At 43.3% G+C, this 14941-nt stretch overlaps 1 protein-coding gene across 1 annotated transcript in view; it reads left to right on the top strand.

Moving 5' to 3' along the window:
- Positions 1–14941, top strand: part of efl1 (elongation factor like GTPase 1) — a 111837-nt gene that overhangs the window by 34320 nt on the left and 62576 nt on the right. The window contains exon 11 of the mRNA XM_036140730.1: positions 5004–5103. Coding sequence (XP_035996623.1) covers positions 5004–5103 — 100 coding nt within the window. The remainder of the gene's footprint in view (positions 1–5003; positions 5104–14941) is intronic.

Below are 14941 nucleotides of genomic sequence, written 5' to 3'. Positions count from 1 at the left end.
TTGGAAAGGGGCTGAATGCCTTCAACCACGCACGGGACATTTTCAAGAACCATGTTGAGCTCCTGACAACCCTTGGAATCTCTGGGCTGTTTGAGGAGTTGGAGTGGAACTATCAGGCTGCGCATTCCCAGCTCCTCAACAAGCCACCTCCACCCAGACCGCAGCTCACATGCTTGTCTGCTGTTGCTCTCCCCGTTGCTGTCTCCTCCGCTGCTGTTGCTGCTGCTGCCGAGTTTGCCGCAGCCCCAGCCACGGATCCAGCCTCAGCTCCTCCCGCTGCTGCAGCTCCAGCCTCAGCTGTTTGTGCTGCTGCTGCAGCTCCTGCTTCAGCTGTCTGCGCCGGTGCTGCAGCTCCTGACATTAAACCCGCCGCAGTTTCCTCTGCCTCATCACCAGCAGCACTCACTACCTCATCGCCCGGCTCCTCCTGGCACAGGCGCCGGGCTCGCTGGCATAAGCACACCTCTGCGGCTCAGCCTGAGTGCAACACAGCGTCTCCACTGACTGGGGCTGACTTCACTGCCATCTCCCCGGTGAGCCGGCCTTGTCATCACTGCTGCTCAGGTGAGTTCTGCCAGAGCACCACGCATTGATGAGTCCATACTATGGGACTTCGTCTATGGCGACAGAGATGATTTGTTCCCCAGTTGGCTCAATCCTGTGCCTTGTGCCGAGGGTTTGGTTGACGCCCCTATTCCCATCCCTGTCTGCATGGGGACAGCCCACGCTGACCCGTCAACGCTTCATATGAAGCCGGCCGACGAAAGCTCTGCCTCTGCTCCGCCGGCCGACGAAAGCTCTGCCTCTGCTCCGCCGGCCGACGAAAGCTCTGCCTCTGCTCCGCCGGCCGACGAAAGCTCTGCCTCTGCTCCGCCGGCCGACGAAAGCTCTGCCTCTGCTCCGCCGGCTGACGAAAGCCCTCATCCTGCACTACCGGCCGTCTCAGGGTCTCTGCTCCACTGGTCGCACCAGTGGTTCCTGCTGCACACGCCACAGCCCAAGCCAGTGTTGGTGCGCACGTTCCTGCTGCGCCGCTAGCGTCTGAGGGTTCTGCTTCGCCGCCTCAGCCCGAGGTCACCGTGGGTCCCGCCCTGCCTCAGCCCGGGGTCACCGTGGGTCCCGCTCTGCCTCAGCCCGAGGCCACCGTGGGTCCCGCTCTGCCTCAGCCCGAAGCCACCGTGGGTCCCGCTCTGCCTCAGCCCGAAGCCACCGTGGGTCCCGCTCTGCCTCAGCCCGAAGCCACCGTGGGTCCCGCTCTGCCTCAGCCCGAGGCCACTTTCGCTCTCCAGTCCAGAGAGGCGGTCCAGGGGGACCCGCCTCCAGTCTTCGCTTTCCAGTCCAGAGAGGCGGTCCAGGGGGACCCGCCTCCAGTCTTCGCTTTCCAGTCCAGAGAGGCGGTCCAGGGGGACTCGCCTCCAGTCTTCGCTTTCCAGTCCAAAGAGGCGGTCCAGGGGGACTCGCCTCCAGTCTATGCTCCCCAGTCCAGAGAGGCGGTCCAGGGAACCCACCTTAAGTCTTCGCTCTCCAGTCCATAGAGGCGGACCAGGGGGACCCGCCTCCAGTTTTCCCTCTCTAGTCCAGCGAGGCGGTCCAGGGGGACACGCCTCCAGTCTTCGCTCTCCAGTCCTGTGAGGCGGTCCAGGAGGACCCGCCTCCAGCAGTGATCCTCCAGTCCTGTGAGGCGGTCCAGGAGGACCCGCCTCCAGCCATGGTCCTCCAGTCCAGCTAGGTGGTCCAGGGGGACCCGCCTCCTTACAGCTGCGGCCGGATGTCTCCTGAACTCTATAGCCAGGCGCCGTCAGCAGCCCAATGTAGCCCGGCACTGCCAGCAGCCCATAGCAGTTTGACACCGCGTAGACTTAGTAGCTCGGGGGTTCCCCTGTGTTCTCCCCAGCTTCTATGAGAAACTTCTTGGTTCCTGCCGGCCGACTGAGCTACCATCACTTCGCCCTTTGTTTCCAGGTCGGGGCTGCCGACTGCGGCGCCCGTGCCTAAATGCATTCCCTCAATGGGGTCGCCCTCCGCGGCCCCCGCCTCTGGCCCAGCCACGACGGGGTCGCCCTCCAAGGCACCCGCCTCTGGCCCAGCCACGACGGGGTCACCCTCCGAGGCACCCGCCTCTGGCCCAGCCACGACGGGGTCGCCCTCCACGGCGCCCGCCTCTGGCCCAGCCACGAGGGGGTCGCTCTTTGCGACGCCCGCCTGGTCTTCAGTCACCATCCATGGCCTCTTATGTTCCCCAGTGGGTCTCATAATTTTTCCGTGGCCGTCAACCCCATGGTCGGCCACCTGAATACCCCTTAGTTTGGACTCAAGCCACCCATTCTGAGTTTCCCTTCGTTCGCCCCGTTGGGGTAGAATTTTGTTGGACCCGTACCCCCCAACCTGAGCCTCCCTCCGCTCACCCTGGGTAGGTTGTTTTGATTTTGTGCTCTCCTTTTGGTCGTCTGGAATTTGACCTTGAGGGAGGGGGGGGGGGGGGTGATGTCAGGGTTTAGTTCTGCACCCTGGACAGTTCCGGCACCTTCCTTCCTCCAGCCAGCCCTGACTCCACTCTGTCTAACCACCTACACCTGTCTGCTAGTAATCATCCTGAACTGTTTTCACCTGCAAGCCTCCCTATATAAACTCCCTCAGTCAGTTCCTCACTGCCGGTCCATCTTCAGTCATCCTATGCCCTCAGTCTTCTCCTATGTGTGTTCCTCGTCTTCGCCTTATGTCTGCCAAGCCTCTGCTCCGCCGTCCAGCTCCAGCCACTTTCACACTTCTGCTCCAGTCTGGTACAGTCTCCTGGTTGTTCCTTCCACTATTCAATCCCTTCAATAAAGACTCTAATTGTAGCTCTGTGTGTGGCTGAATTTGGGTTCGATCCACAAAATCCTGACACATAAAAAAACTTAATGATTAAACTGTATTTTCATACTTCATCATGATTTGCTGCTTTGTCCTTTCAATGCCTTTCGTAATCAATGCGCCCACACCCCCCTTTTGTGTTGAATGAGTGAAGTGTGAGAAATCGGCTTTAATTCTCTGTCAAATAGCTCTCATATCACTCATGCATTGACTTTTTCAATAATTATCTGCCACCAACCCGCTTTTTCTGCATCAACAGCATTGTTTCTTCTGGTTTATTATTCTCCATATGCCTTCATTAACAATTTCTAATTCCGCTCGGTGGAAATGCTTCTTATTTCTCACGTTATCTGCATTCCATTGAGGAGGGCTTTTTTATGCTCAGGCTGGCATTCAATTCAACTTAGTTATCTGATTGATTTAACCTATTCTGAAACCAAAAACGGTATGACAGAGTGAGGTAGAACTACTCAAAGTACCAGCTTTCTACTCTGTAGATCGGCAATTTTTTTGAAACCGGGCCCAGAACAGAACAGGTTGCACACTGCAACCTGCCCAACCCATCAATCAGTGGCGCGCTCCAATCAGCACCTGGTGCTCAAAGAGTGAGACCGTGGAACACCATCTCACCAGAATTGCGAAATGGCACTAAATAACATGGTTTATTATTATTTTAACAGTTCAGCTTGGCTTTTATTTACTGTGCAGCATAGATTAGTTGTGAATCCAGATGCAGGTCGCGATTTTGCATGCGCAGGGCTTCGAGGGCACATTGTTCAGGAGGAGATTTTATTCAAGGCCAGCCTTGGTTTCTCTGGCCCAGCTTAAGAGCACGGTGAAACCAAGCTTACTTGGGAGGAGTTTTTGAGTGAAGACACTGCTTCACTCAAAAAGGACAAGCCCTCTGTACACAAACACTCTGTATCAGATCTGCTGATTTATCAACGCTTTCTCTCACTTTACACAAACTATGAAAGCTGTTAAGTTTTGTCTCTGAAGTGTCCATCCATCCACCTCATGCAGGAGAAGGTAGCAGCTGTCTGCCTTTCAGTAAGAGGACACTTGGGGAAAGCAGCTGGGTGCTTTCACAGAGGTGCCCACTTGCAGCAGCTCATATTTGGCAAAACGCCTTAAAGCTCTCCCTGCTGACACAGCTGTGACACGGCTGTGTCAGCAGGGCGGCTGTGACATGGATGTGTCAGCAGGGCAGCTGCCCGCAGCCGAAAAGTAAACGCAAAATCCAAACTATAAAAATTAATTCACTGTGGTTAAAAATCTTTTGTGTTTGTCGCTCCCGCCATGGCGGAGGTATTAAAATCTCATAAAGCCTTAAGTAAACTTTGGTTTTATCTATTTCTGTCTTGCACTCTCTCTGGCTTTCTCTCTCTCTCTCAAGCAGAGGAGCTGTACCATATTTTATCAGTTTAACCTGATGTGTGATCCAGATATTAATCCAGGTGGATTACTTTATCCTTTTGTTTAAAGAAATCTGTGAGAAATGGTGAAGTGTCAGTGTCGCAATCATCGCGGGAGAATTAAACAAGTAGGACGGTAGTGAGTTGGGCGAGTCAAACCGAGTAGGGTATGTAGAACTGCAACTAAATCTCTGTGGTAATTTTTATACAGAAATATTTATACATTTTTCTCAAATATTTCTAAATCACACTACTCATTTGGACACATCTTTAATTTTTTGAGTGCACAGTTTTTAATAACTAGTAACTTTTAAATGTATTTCTGCCACTAAAACTTTGTAATGATACAAATTTGATTTAGTGTTATTAGCATTATCAGTATTACTTGTTGCCTTTGTAATTAGTTTAATCCTGACTCTCAGATTAAATTACTTTAGAAAGCTATTCTCAGGTCCTTGCTATGGGCTCTTAGTTTACATTGGGTATGTCTCTGACAGTTTTAGGGGTTTTTCTTGGAATTTTTGTAAAGGTCAATCGGGAATTTAAAGACACTAGAAATACAGATATTACAAAAAATAGTATAGTATGCCAATTGAGGTATTTGGTTTTATTACTGTTTTCTTCAGCAATGTAACATTTTAGCAGTTGAATTATAAATTAGTGAAGTTATCAGGGACCGTCTTTATTCCTGTAGAGATTGTGGATATAATCTTTTGCACTTTGGTTGTTTTTCAGCATTTCTTCAGTGTTCCAGTGGAACAAATGCTCCAGTCATCATCTTTGTGTCCAAAATGTTCGCTGTGGACACAAAGGCCTTGCCTCAGAAAAGACACAGGTAAATGTGATGTATAACCTGGCTAGTGTTTATGTCTGTGACACAGTTATGTCCATAACAAATCTGTTACTGTTCAAGAATCAACTGTCTTTATTGTCATTATGTGTCCATAATGAAATTTTTGCTTAGACACTGCCCAAAATTCACACATAATACAAAGAGATCCATAGAAAAACTAGTAATAATTTAAAGAGAATACAATAATGCAAAACAAGATGAAAAAAAAATTCAAAGTTAACCTGTATAACAAAAGATAAATACTTATCAGAAGGGTAAAAATACTGTGCGAGTGTTAACCCCTTAAGGGTTTCTGGAGAAATTTCTACCTGAAATTACATCCCTGATATAAATGAAGTACAGCTCCAAAATTATAAAGTGTAAATATAAACTTTTAGTATTTGTGTGAAGCTACGGCATTAAACAATATTTTTCAAGTAGAACCACTATCTTGGGTATATGTGATTAAACAAAAAAAAAATCCAATTATCGGAGCCTCACCTAAATATTTTTTTAAATAAATACTTCAAAACTACATGAAAACCCTTTCTAAATATATATAATAAAGTCTCAGACTTTGTATATCCACATCGTGACTATAACTGATTACAACTTGACCTGTGATTTTGGCACAATTTAGCCAAATGTGCCAAAACTGTGCCAAATGTGTTTTTCACTTTATAAAAGGGAAACAGCTCAAATAAAAGTGCTGATTTACATTTTAGGACTCCTTCTGCACATGAAAAAGCCTTTGGTAATAAGATGTACCCTGTGTTTCATCAAGTAGTACCGTTGTGCACAGTATAGATCATAAATCTCATAACTAGTATCTTCTTACAAAGCTTCTAGAGCTGCCAGTTTACTCTTCTGTGCCATTTAAATGGTAATAGATATTGAGAAAGAAAAACAGTGCAGCAAAAAGTTACATTCTCCTAATTAGGAAAAGCTGGACTGTTTCAGTTGCGGGAAAATGAAATCTTCCAAGTCTTAAAAGATTGCAGTCAACTTACAGAACAACGTAAAATACTGGGCAATTGCACAAATGTGCCAGACTCCCTGAGAAGCTAATAGACATTAGCATGTGAGAGACAATGTAATAATAATTTTTTGGATTAAGAACCTATGGTACCGGGTGGTACAATGACCATGACATTGATATGGGCTGTATGAAAAACGAAAAATGAGAAATGTAAAATGTAAAGATTTGTGAATGTTTTGATGAATTAATGTTCGAAAAAAATGGTAGTCTAAGTTTTCCATATTAAAATGCAAAATATATCATTAAAATACGAGCCAGTTTCTTGTGGTCAAAAAAAGAAAGCATTTTTGTTTTGCAATTTTTTTTTCATATGTTAAACATGTTACAACGTATGATTAGGCAAGTAGGTGAAGCAGTTGGAATATGAAAATTTTAATTTTGTCTCTTAAAGCCAAACATTTTCTAGCTATGAAAAGACAATGAAACAAAATAAAAAAAAATTCTCAAACTATTTTGACTTGAACAGCTTTTGTTTCCATTTTATGCTGTATTTTTCATACTATAAGAATCCTTACATTTTCTCAAAAATAATCCGGTTAATGATTATCGTTGTGCTTACTGTTAATTTAATAGTACTGGCCTAATCCTGCTTAGCTCTGAGGGCCCATTTTTTCCCCGGTTTAAGATTTGACAGTAAATGAGAAAAAACATTGATCCACATTGTAATATGCATATTCAATTCATTGGAATTCCAAGGAGACAGAATTTACGTTACCATTTGTTGTATTCAGTACAAGCTGACATCCTGGCTCATGGCGATGCAAAGATTCGGTCTAACTTTCATAACTCTGAACAAATCTTTTTAAGGGTGGTGATCTGTTCTTAAAACAAAGAGGCTCTTCTACTCTGCAAAGGGTCAAACCAAATGACCTACCCCCCTGCCATAAAACTCACCTGCATGTTGTCTTTACCCAGCAACAGAGGAGAGACATACCTTAAGCCTGGGGGGTTTGTTTTGTTATGCTCCAGACAACTGCCTGATTAATATAACAACTAAGATATTTATTTTCCTCAACAATTCCCTCTGTTTTGATCCTACAGATCAAACCAATAAATGAACTAGTACTAATTTAATGTCTTGGAACCCTCAAACAAAGTGTAAATTATAAGATGGAATGTCCTAATCCACTGTCCCCTCTGTAGGCGACTAGTGAACTCATACGGAAACCTACAACCCAAATGAAATACTATACCTATTTTTGAAACCAAATGAAGTTCAAATGTTACCCTTTAAAAGTAAGATAACCCAATTTATAAACTGAAAAACTACTGAGCTAATCTAAATCCTAAGACACACTAGAACCAATAAAAGTAAGCACCTTTATCCGTTAGGTGTTTATCCCATGATATATTTGCAACTACCAAGAAACTGTTAGTGTTATACCTGAAGAGGTCTTATGTACCACACTGAAAGATTTCCTATTAAATGTATGCTCTACTGTTATATTAACTAAATATTTCTAGGGGTCTTAAACTAGATTAACAAAGATATATTTTTAGAAATTAAAATAACCTGTGAAAGTTTTACAATCCGATCAAACCACAGAATAAAGTCCAAATTATCATGCAATGCATAACCAAGATCCTAACAGTACTAGTATTCAACATCTTAGGAATATGTAACTTATAAGACAAATTCAATGATTACAAAATTCACCTTTTACACAATGTATTCAATTGTTGTCATGATGTTGTCTGTTGTCTCAGAGATGTCTTCTTCTTGCCCTTAAAGGTAATTGGTTATAGTCATTTGTCCCAACCTCAATCTTCATAACGCTGCATGTTAATCATTTTCTTTCAAAATAAAAAACGAAAACAAAATAAAAATCCTGCTGCGTCATCCGCGAGTGGCTTGGCGCTTCAAGTCGCTCCCTGATGTGTTCGTGAACCCTCTGTGGCTGGCACGCATGGCTCCACAGTCTGATGGGCCTCCTAATCCTTGGCCCCCACATCTGTCTTTCGATGAGCACACACTTAGTCGATGTCTGGGGTTTGGTTCACCCTCCTTCGCATTTCTAGAATATTGTGGTTCATGTCTCCAATGCAATCTGAAACTGAACACCACAATCTTTATATATCAAATTTTTGTGTGCTACCTGTGAATCCTGGAGGTTGACATCACACCCCAAAAAACCTATTTCAGTCATATGAGAATGTATCCTGTAATGAAATTAGCTGAACACTCCAATTTGACATCCCAACAAGAAACAAACATCAAAGCTTTACCCCATGTTAATTTAGTCTGTGCATAGATGTGAGCCAATTGTTTTTTCAGATTCCCATTAATCCTTATCACCTTCCATTGTCCATCTTCATCCTGTCAGGAAACCTATGCCTAAAAATGTAATATTTAATGAGACATTTTATCACAGTTTCTCTGTCCTCTGTTGTCGCAGGCTCCTGGTCGTCCACGCAAATACTTTAAACCTCTGATGGGGACCCCCGTGTCTGTGGAATCAAAAATTAGTTAATTCGGTTTTGAAATCAAAATATATTTTTTCTGTAAGAATATCAGCATCTTCTTTGGATCAAAGTAACCACGCATCGCACCACTTTACACAAAACAGTTCTGTAACCTCTATTCTAATCCCAGAAATCCTACCCCATGTGCTGCGAAAAAAGTCGCTGTTTTAATCCTAGAGGAAACGCAAACCTCCATCAGGTTATTTTACAGCACCATTAGTCCTCCCGCAATGAATTCCTCTCTCTGTTTACCTTCAATAGATACCATCCTCATGTCAAAAAATCCTGTATCCACCCTTTAGCATCATTTGACATGCACTGTTTTTCCAACACATACTGAACCCCCATACTCAACATACATCAACTTGTTACAAATCCTGATCCAGTTAAGGCAAGGCAAGGCAAGGCAAGGCAAATTTATTTATATAGCACAATTCAGTACGGGGACAATGCAAAGTGCTTTACGTGATTAAAATATAGCAAATTAAAACAGAATAAAAGCAAGTAGGAATAAAAGGAACTCAGGCTTTCCGCACCTTTACAATTTTCTGGAAGTTTGTTCCAGATAAGTGGAGCATAGGAACTAAATGCTGCTTCTCCTTGTTTAGTTCTGGTTCTAGGTATGCAGAGCAGGCTGGATCCAGAAGACCTTAGTGGTCTGGAGGGTTGATACACTGATAACAAGTCTGTAATGTATGTAGGTGCTAAGCCATTTAGGGATTTATAGACTAACAGAAGTATTTTAAAGTCTATTCTCTGAGATATAGGGAGCCAGTGTAAGGACTTTAGAACTGGGGTGATGTGCTGTACTTTTTTAGTCTTTGTGAGGATGCGGGCAGCAGCGTTCTGGATCAGCTGCAGCTGTCTGATCCACTTTTTAGGCAGACCTGTGAAAACACCGTTGCAGTAATCAATTCTACTAAATATAAACGCATGGATTAGTTTTTCCAGATCCTTCTGAGACATTAGTCCTTTAATCCTGGAAATGTTCTTCAGGTGATAGAAAGCCAACCTTGTAACTGCTTTTGGAGGTTCAGGTCTGAGTCCATCACTACTCCCAGATTTCGGGCCTGATTAGTGGTTTTTAGCTGAAGCGACTGAAGCTGTGTGCTAACTCTTGATCTCTCCTCTATTGGTCCAAATGTTATTACTTCTGTTTCTTCAACTGAAGAAAATTTTGGCACATCCACGTATTGATTTCTTCTAGGCATTTACTCAGTGCTTGAACTGGTCCATAGTCACCTGGTGACATGGTGATGTAGAGCTGTGTGTCGTCTGCATAGTTATGGTAGCTGATGTTGTTGTTTTTTATTATCTGAGCAAGAGGGAGCATGTAGATATTGAAAAGGAGGGGACCCAGGATGGACCCTTGGGGAACCCCACATGTGATTTTTGTCATCTCTGATGTAAAGTTACCTACTGATACAAAAAATTCCCTGTCCTTTAAGTAAGATTTAAACCAGTTGAGAGCTGTACCAGAGAGGCCGACCCAGTTTTCCAGACCGTCTAACAGAATGGAGTGATCGACAGTATCAAATGCTGCACTGAGGTCCAATAGAACCAGCACGGTGGTTCTTCCACAGTCTGTATTTACATGGATGTCATTAAACACCTTAATAAGGGCGGTCTCTGTACTGTGGTGAGCACGGAAGCCAGACTGGAAAACGTCAAATCGGCTGGTCGTTGTTAAGGTGTTTAATTGTTGAAATACAGCTTTTTCAATAATCTTACTGATAAAGGGGAGGTTTGAGATGGGCCTGTAGTTCTGGAGTAGAAGTTTGTCTAAATTGTTCTTTTTCAGCAGTGGTTTGATAATTGCTGTTTTTAGGGACTGGGGGAAAACACCTGACAGAAGGGACGTGTTTATTATCTGAGTCAACTCAGACGCTATGACAGGTAAAACTTTATTAAGGAAAACTGTGGGTAGAACATCAAGGCAGCATGAAGAGGAACTTAGCTGCTGAATGATCTGCTCTAAGCTTTTGTGGTTTGTTTATTTGGCTGAATTGGGACATTTTGTCAAGATAAGTCCCAGCTGAATACGGCTTTGGTTCTAGAGTTGGTGTGGATGTACAAACTGATCTCTAATTTTTAGGATTTTCTCAGTAAAGAAGTTAGCAAATTCATTGCAGGCCCTGGTGGAGTGGAGTTCAGAAGCCAAGGACACAGGAGGATTTGTTAACCTGTCGACTGTGGAAAATAAGACACGAGCATTATTAATGTTTTTCTTGATGATCTCTGAGAAGAAAGATTCTCTTGCATTTTTCAGTTGTAAGTTATATCTGTAAAGTCTCTCTTTATAGATGTCATAGTGAACCTGGAGTCTATTCTTTCTCCACCTGCGTTCAGCTTTCCGGCACTTCCTTTTTTCACTTCTAACCCTACTGAAGCTGCTGCCCCCGCGACCCGACCCCGGATAAGCGGAAGAAGACGGACGGACGGAATTCCAAGGAGACAGAATTTACATTACCATTTGTTGTATTCAGTACAAGCGTCAGCTTGTATATCCTGGCTCATGGCGTTGCAAAGATTCTGTCTAACTTTCACAACTCTGAACACATCTTTTTAAAGGTGAGACCCTCCCATCTCTTCAGGAGGGGGTGGTGATCTGTTCTTAAAACAAAGAGGCTCTTCTACTCTGCAAAGGATCAAGCCAAATGACCAGACAACTACCTGGTTAATATAACAAATAAGATATTTATTTTCCTCAACATTACCGACCAATTTTATGTGGTACAATGTGCTCCAAAACCTGTTAAAATGTGTAAGTATGACTTTCGTAAGCCATTACGCTTAATGGATATTTGGAGCAGTATGGTACACTGTGTCACTACCTGATTGGACCCCTGAACAGTCTACAAGGCTGCCTAGCTGTAATGTTGAAACTAGACGTGCCGTTATGTAAAGACCCCCACATACTCGGCCTTACTTCATGCTGCTAAGACGTGTAATCAAGGTGGACTCTGCACTGACTCCACGCATACATGTACGTGTAGGGCTCAATTTTTACGATCGGGTATATAGTGTCACACTATAAACTACTCAGCAGCAAGAAATTTTTACATAAAACTGTTTTATATGTGACACTGAGCTTGATACACTGAGCTACTCCAAGCAGGTGGTCACAAGGACGTGCGGCATCACAATCCCTCTCACTCACAGGTGTGCAGTGGGAGCCTGCTGGAAAAGAAACGGCTCAAGGTGCTCAACTAGCTAATCACACATTTTACCATCCTTTCTGGCACTTTGTCCCACTGGCAGAAAGTGTGGGAATTCTAGGAACAAAAATGTGAGCAATAGTACGATCGACTATGAAGGGTAAAACCTTCATTGTCCGCAGATAGTCAGAGCGGAATCCTCACAGCCCACTGTATACGCATAGTGCGTCCAATTATTTGGGAGTTTGAGGCAGTCTTTGCCTGGAGAATGCGCTAGCAACAATAAACCTAGTAAGTTAAATTAATATAAAAGTTACGTTTATTTTGGCCTTATGTTAGAAACAGGGCAGTGTAGTCCAACTCTGTCTTAACATAGACAAATAATGCTTCCTCTCAGGGGAGAGCTGTGTATGTTGAAGGGCGGAGTGATGATACACACTTGGGAAGAATATTTAGTGCGCCTTATAATCCGGTGTGCCTTATGTGTGGACAAAGACAGACATAGACATGTTAATTTGCGGTGCGCCTTATAATCCAGTGCACCTTTTGATCCAAAAAATACGGTAGTTTGAAACAGAGGCAACCGGACTTTCGTTCAGTTCTTTCTGAAAACGTTTAAACACCTATCCTGGAGTCTTTGTCAGTTCTGGTTGCTCGCACTTGAGCAACGAGCAGTCAGTGCACTGCTGTTTTTAAGGACGTTGAGGCCCATTCTCCTAGGAGCATTTTAAATCAGATGCAAATCAGTGACTGAGGGTGGGTGGGTCACTGATCAGGTCACGGATGGTGTCACAGCTACACCAGACCAGGTGTACCTACTATAAAGAGAAAAAAAGACAGTGAGAACATAAAGTTGAAATAACAACAAACAATGCAAAATTGGGGAACAATATGAGCACTCAGCAGAGTGAGAAAATTGATCTTGATGTTCTCCAGCAGCCTAAGCCTATAGCAGCATAACTAAAAAGATAGCTCAGGATAACCTAAGCCATTCCAACTAATCTTGGTCAAAAAGGAAAGTTTTAAGCCTAGTTTTAAAAGTAGACAAGGTGTCTGCCACAAGGACCAAAACTTAGTTTGTGCTACAGGAGAGGAGCCTGATAACTAAAAGATCTGCCTCCCATTATACTTTTAGAGAGTCTAGGAACCACCTGCAGTCTGAGAGCGGAGTGCTTAGGAATATACGGGGTAATCAGATCTCTGATATATGATGGAGCTTGATTATTAAGGGTTTTATACGTGAGAAATATTGTGTCACTTCCTGTTTTCTGTTCCTGCAGTGTGGATTGTGGTGAAGTGTTCCAGACTTTCTAAACTTTCATCTTTAATCTCTTTGCTGTGACATCTCTCTTTTTGTAACACATAAGCATATTTAAAACACATTCTCTGTTGCTGCACTTCACATTTGGGAACTCCTTTTGTTTCACTTGGTTAGCGTTTTGTGGGCTAGTAAGAGGTCTTTAGCCTACCTTTAGCCTTACATTGACTTCCTCCCCTAGCTTTGCATCAGCGTCTCTAAATCTCCCCCTCTTTCCTGTTACCTGTGTTTTTTTTTCCCCAGGGTCCTGTCTAGCAATGTGGCAATAGGAATTGATGTCTCAATGCCAGATAGAGCTCGACAGATTTTGCTTTCACAAGTGGAGCGAACAGCATTCGCCATAGTGCTCCGCTTGATTTATGCATGTTAATAGCTTTATTGTGATTCCTGCAGGGAGAATTTCAAATTATATGGACATCACAATGGGAGAGTTTGTTCGACCTGAAATGACTTATTTAATCATCCAAAACGGTATGTAACAAATTAATTAACTAAAAAAAGTTGCATAGTATGCCTTTTAAAAACTGATCTAAAAGGAGCAAATCATAAAAATCAATATGACTCAACTTGAACTAAAAAATAAAACAATTAAATGTGGATTAATAAATAAAAGGTCTTTCCCTCCAAAGACTTTGTCAGTTAATGAATCGATTTCTGTTTATCAGATTGATTTATTTAGTTTGCAAGAGAACTATGTTAGTATAAATCAGTCAATTCCATCTGAATTATTTAAATTTCCACATTCCCATAACTACGGGAACAAAAGGAGGAGGTCAAGGTCCAAGGTCAATTAATAATTACAATTCTTTTGAACATTTAAGGTTATTATAATAAGGGATTTTAACATTAATGTAGACACTGAATATGATAACCTTAACGTAGCCTTTAATACTATCCTAGATTCAACTGGTTTTGCTCAAAATGTGCATAAACTGACACATTCTCGCCTTCATACGTTGGACCTTATGCTGACATATGGCATTGATTGTGAAGAATTAACAGTATTTCCTTACAACCCTGTCCTATCTGACCATTTTTAATAACCTTTGAGTTCAATTTAACAGTGTTCTCCACCCCAAATGAAGGTTTCATTATAGTAGACCTTTATCAGATAATGCTGTATCAAACTTTAGAGTCTGTCCCCCTTTTAATTTCCTCAGTCTCATTGAAATGACCAGCAGATGACAACAATGTTTTTTCTTCCCATTCACAAATTGACACCTTTCATCACTGGTCAGATGATGCAGGGGACCAGAGAAAATACAGAGTCTCACGAGTTAGGGAGTTCGTCCTGCAATTGGTGGGTTGGTGGTATGATCCCCTCAGTCATTGTGTCCTTGGGCAACACACTTCACCAGTGGGTCCGGTGGTACCGATGTATGGCAGCCTCGCCTGTGTTAGTCTGCCCCAGGGCAGGTGTGTCGAATAACGTAGCTCACCACCCTCAGGGTGTGAATGGAATGGGTGAATGACTGATAGTAGTATAAGGTGCTTTGGGGTCTTACAACTTGTTAAAACGCTGTACAAGTACAAGCTATTTACCATTTAAGAGGCCATGGCTATCTGTTGGTTTACGAAACTGTTTGGAGCCAGACCTCCAATTCTGACACCCTTGCCTCCAAAGCTACAAAAATACTACATTTATTACATGTACCGTTGTCTCTAAAGGAGGCAGGTAAATAACTAAACATCAGAAACAGAGAGCAGGAGTGAGGGGGAGACTTGGAAAGAGATGGAGACGCTAACGGAAGGATAGGTGAGGAAGCCATTGTAGGGCTATGCTAGCGACCTCTTACCACCCCGAGAAAAACTGTGTGAAACATGAGAAGTTCCTAAACGTGGTGCAGCAATAGAGAATGTGTT

This window comes from Fundulus heteroclitus, chromosome 8 (genome assembly GCF_011125445.2).
Source record: "Fundulus heteroclitus isolate FHET01 chromosome 8, MU-UCD_Fhet_4.1, whole genome shotgun sequence".
NCBI classification, from domain to species: domain Eukaryota; kingdom Metazoa; phylum Chordata; class Actinopteri; order Cyprinodontiformes; family Fundulidae; genus Fundulus; species Fundulus heteroclitus.
The sequence above is the reverse complement of the archived record's forward strand: the minus strand, read 5'-3'. Positions and strand labels throughout refer to the sequence as shown.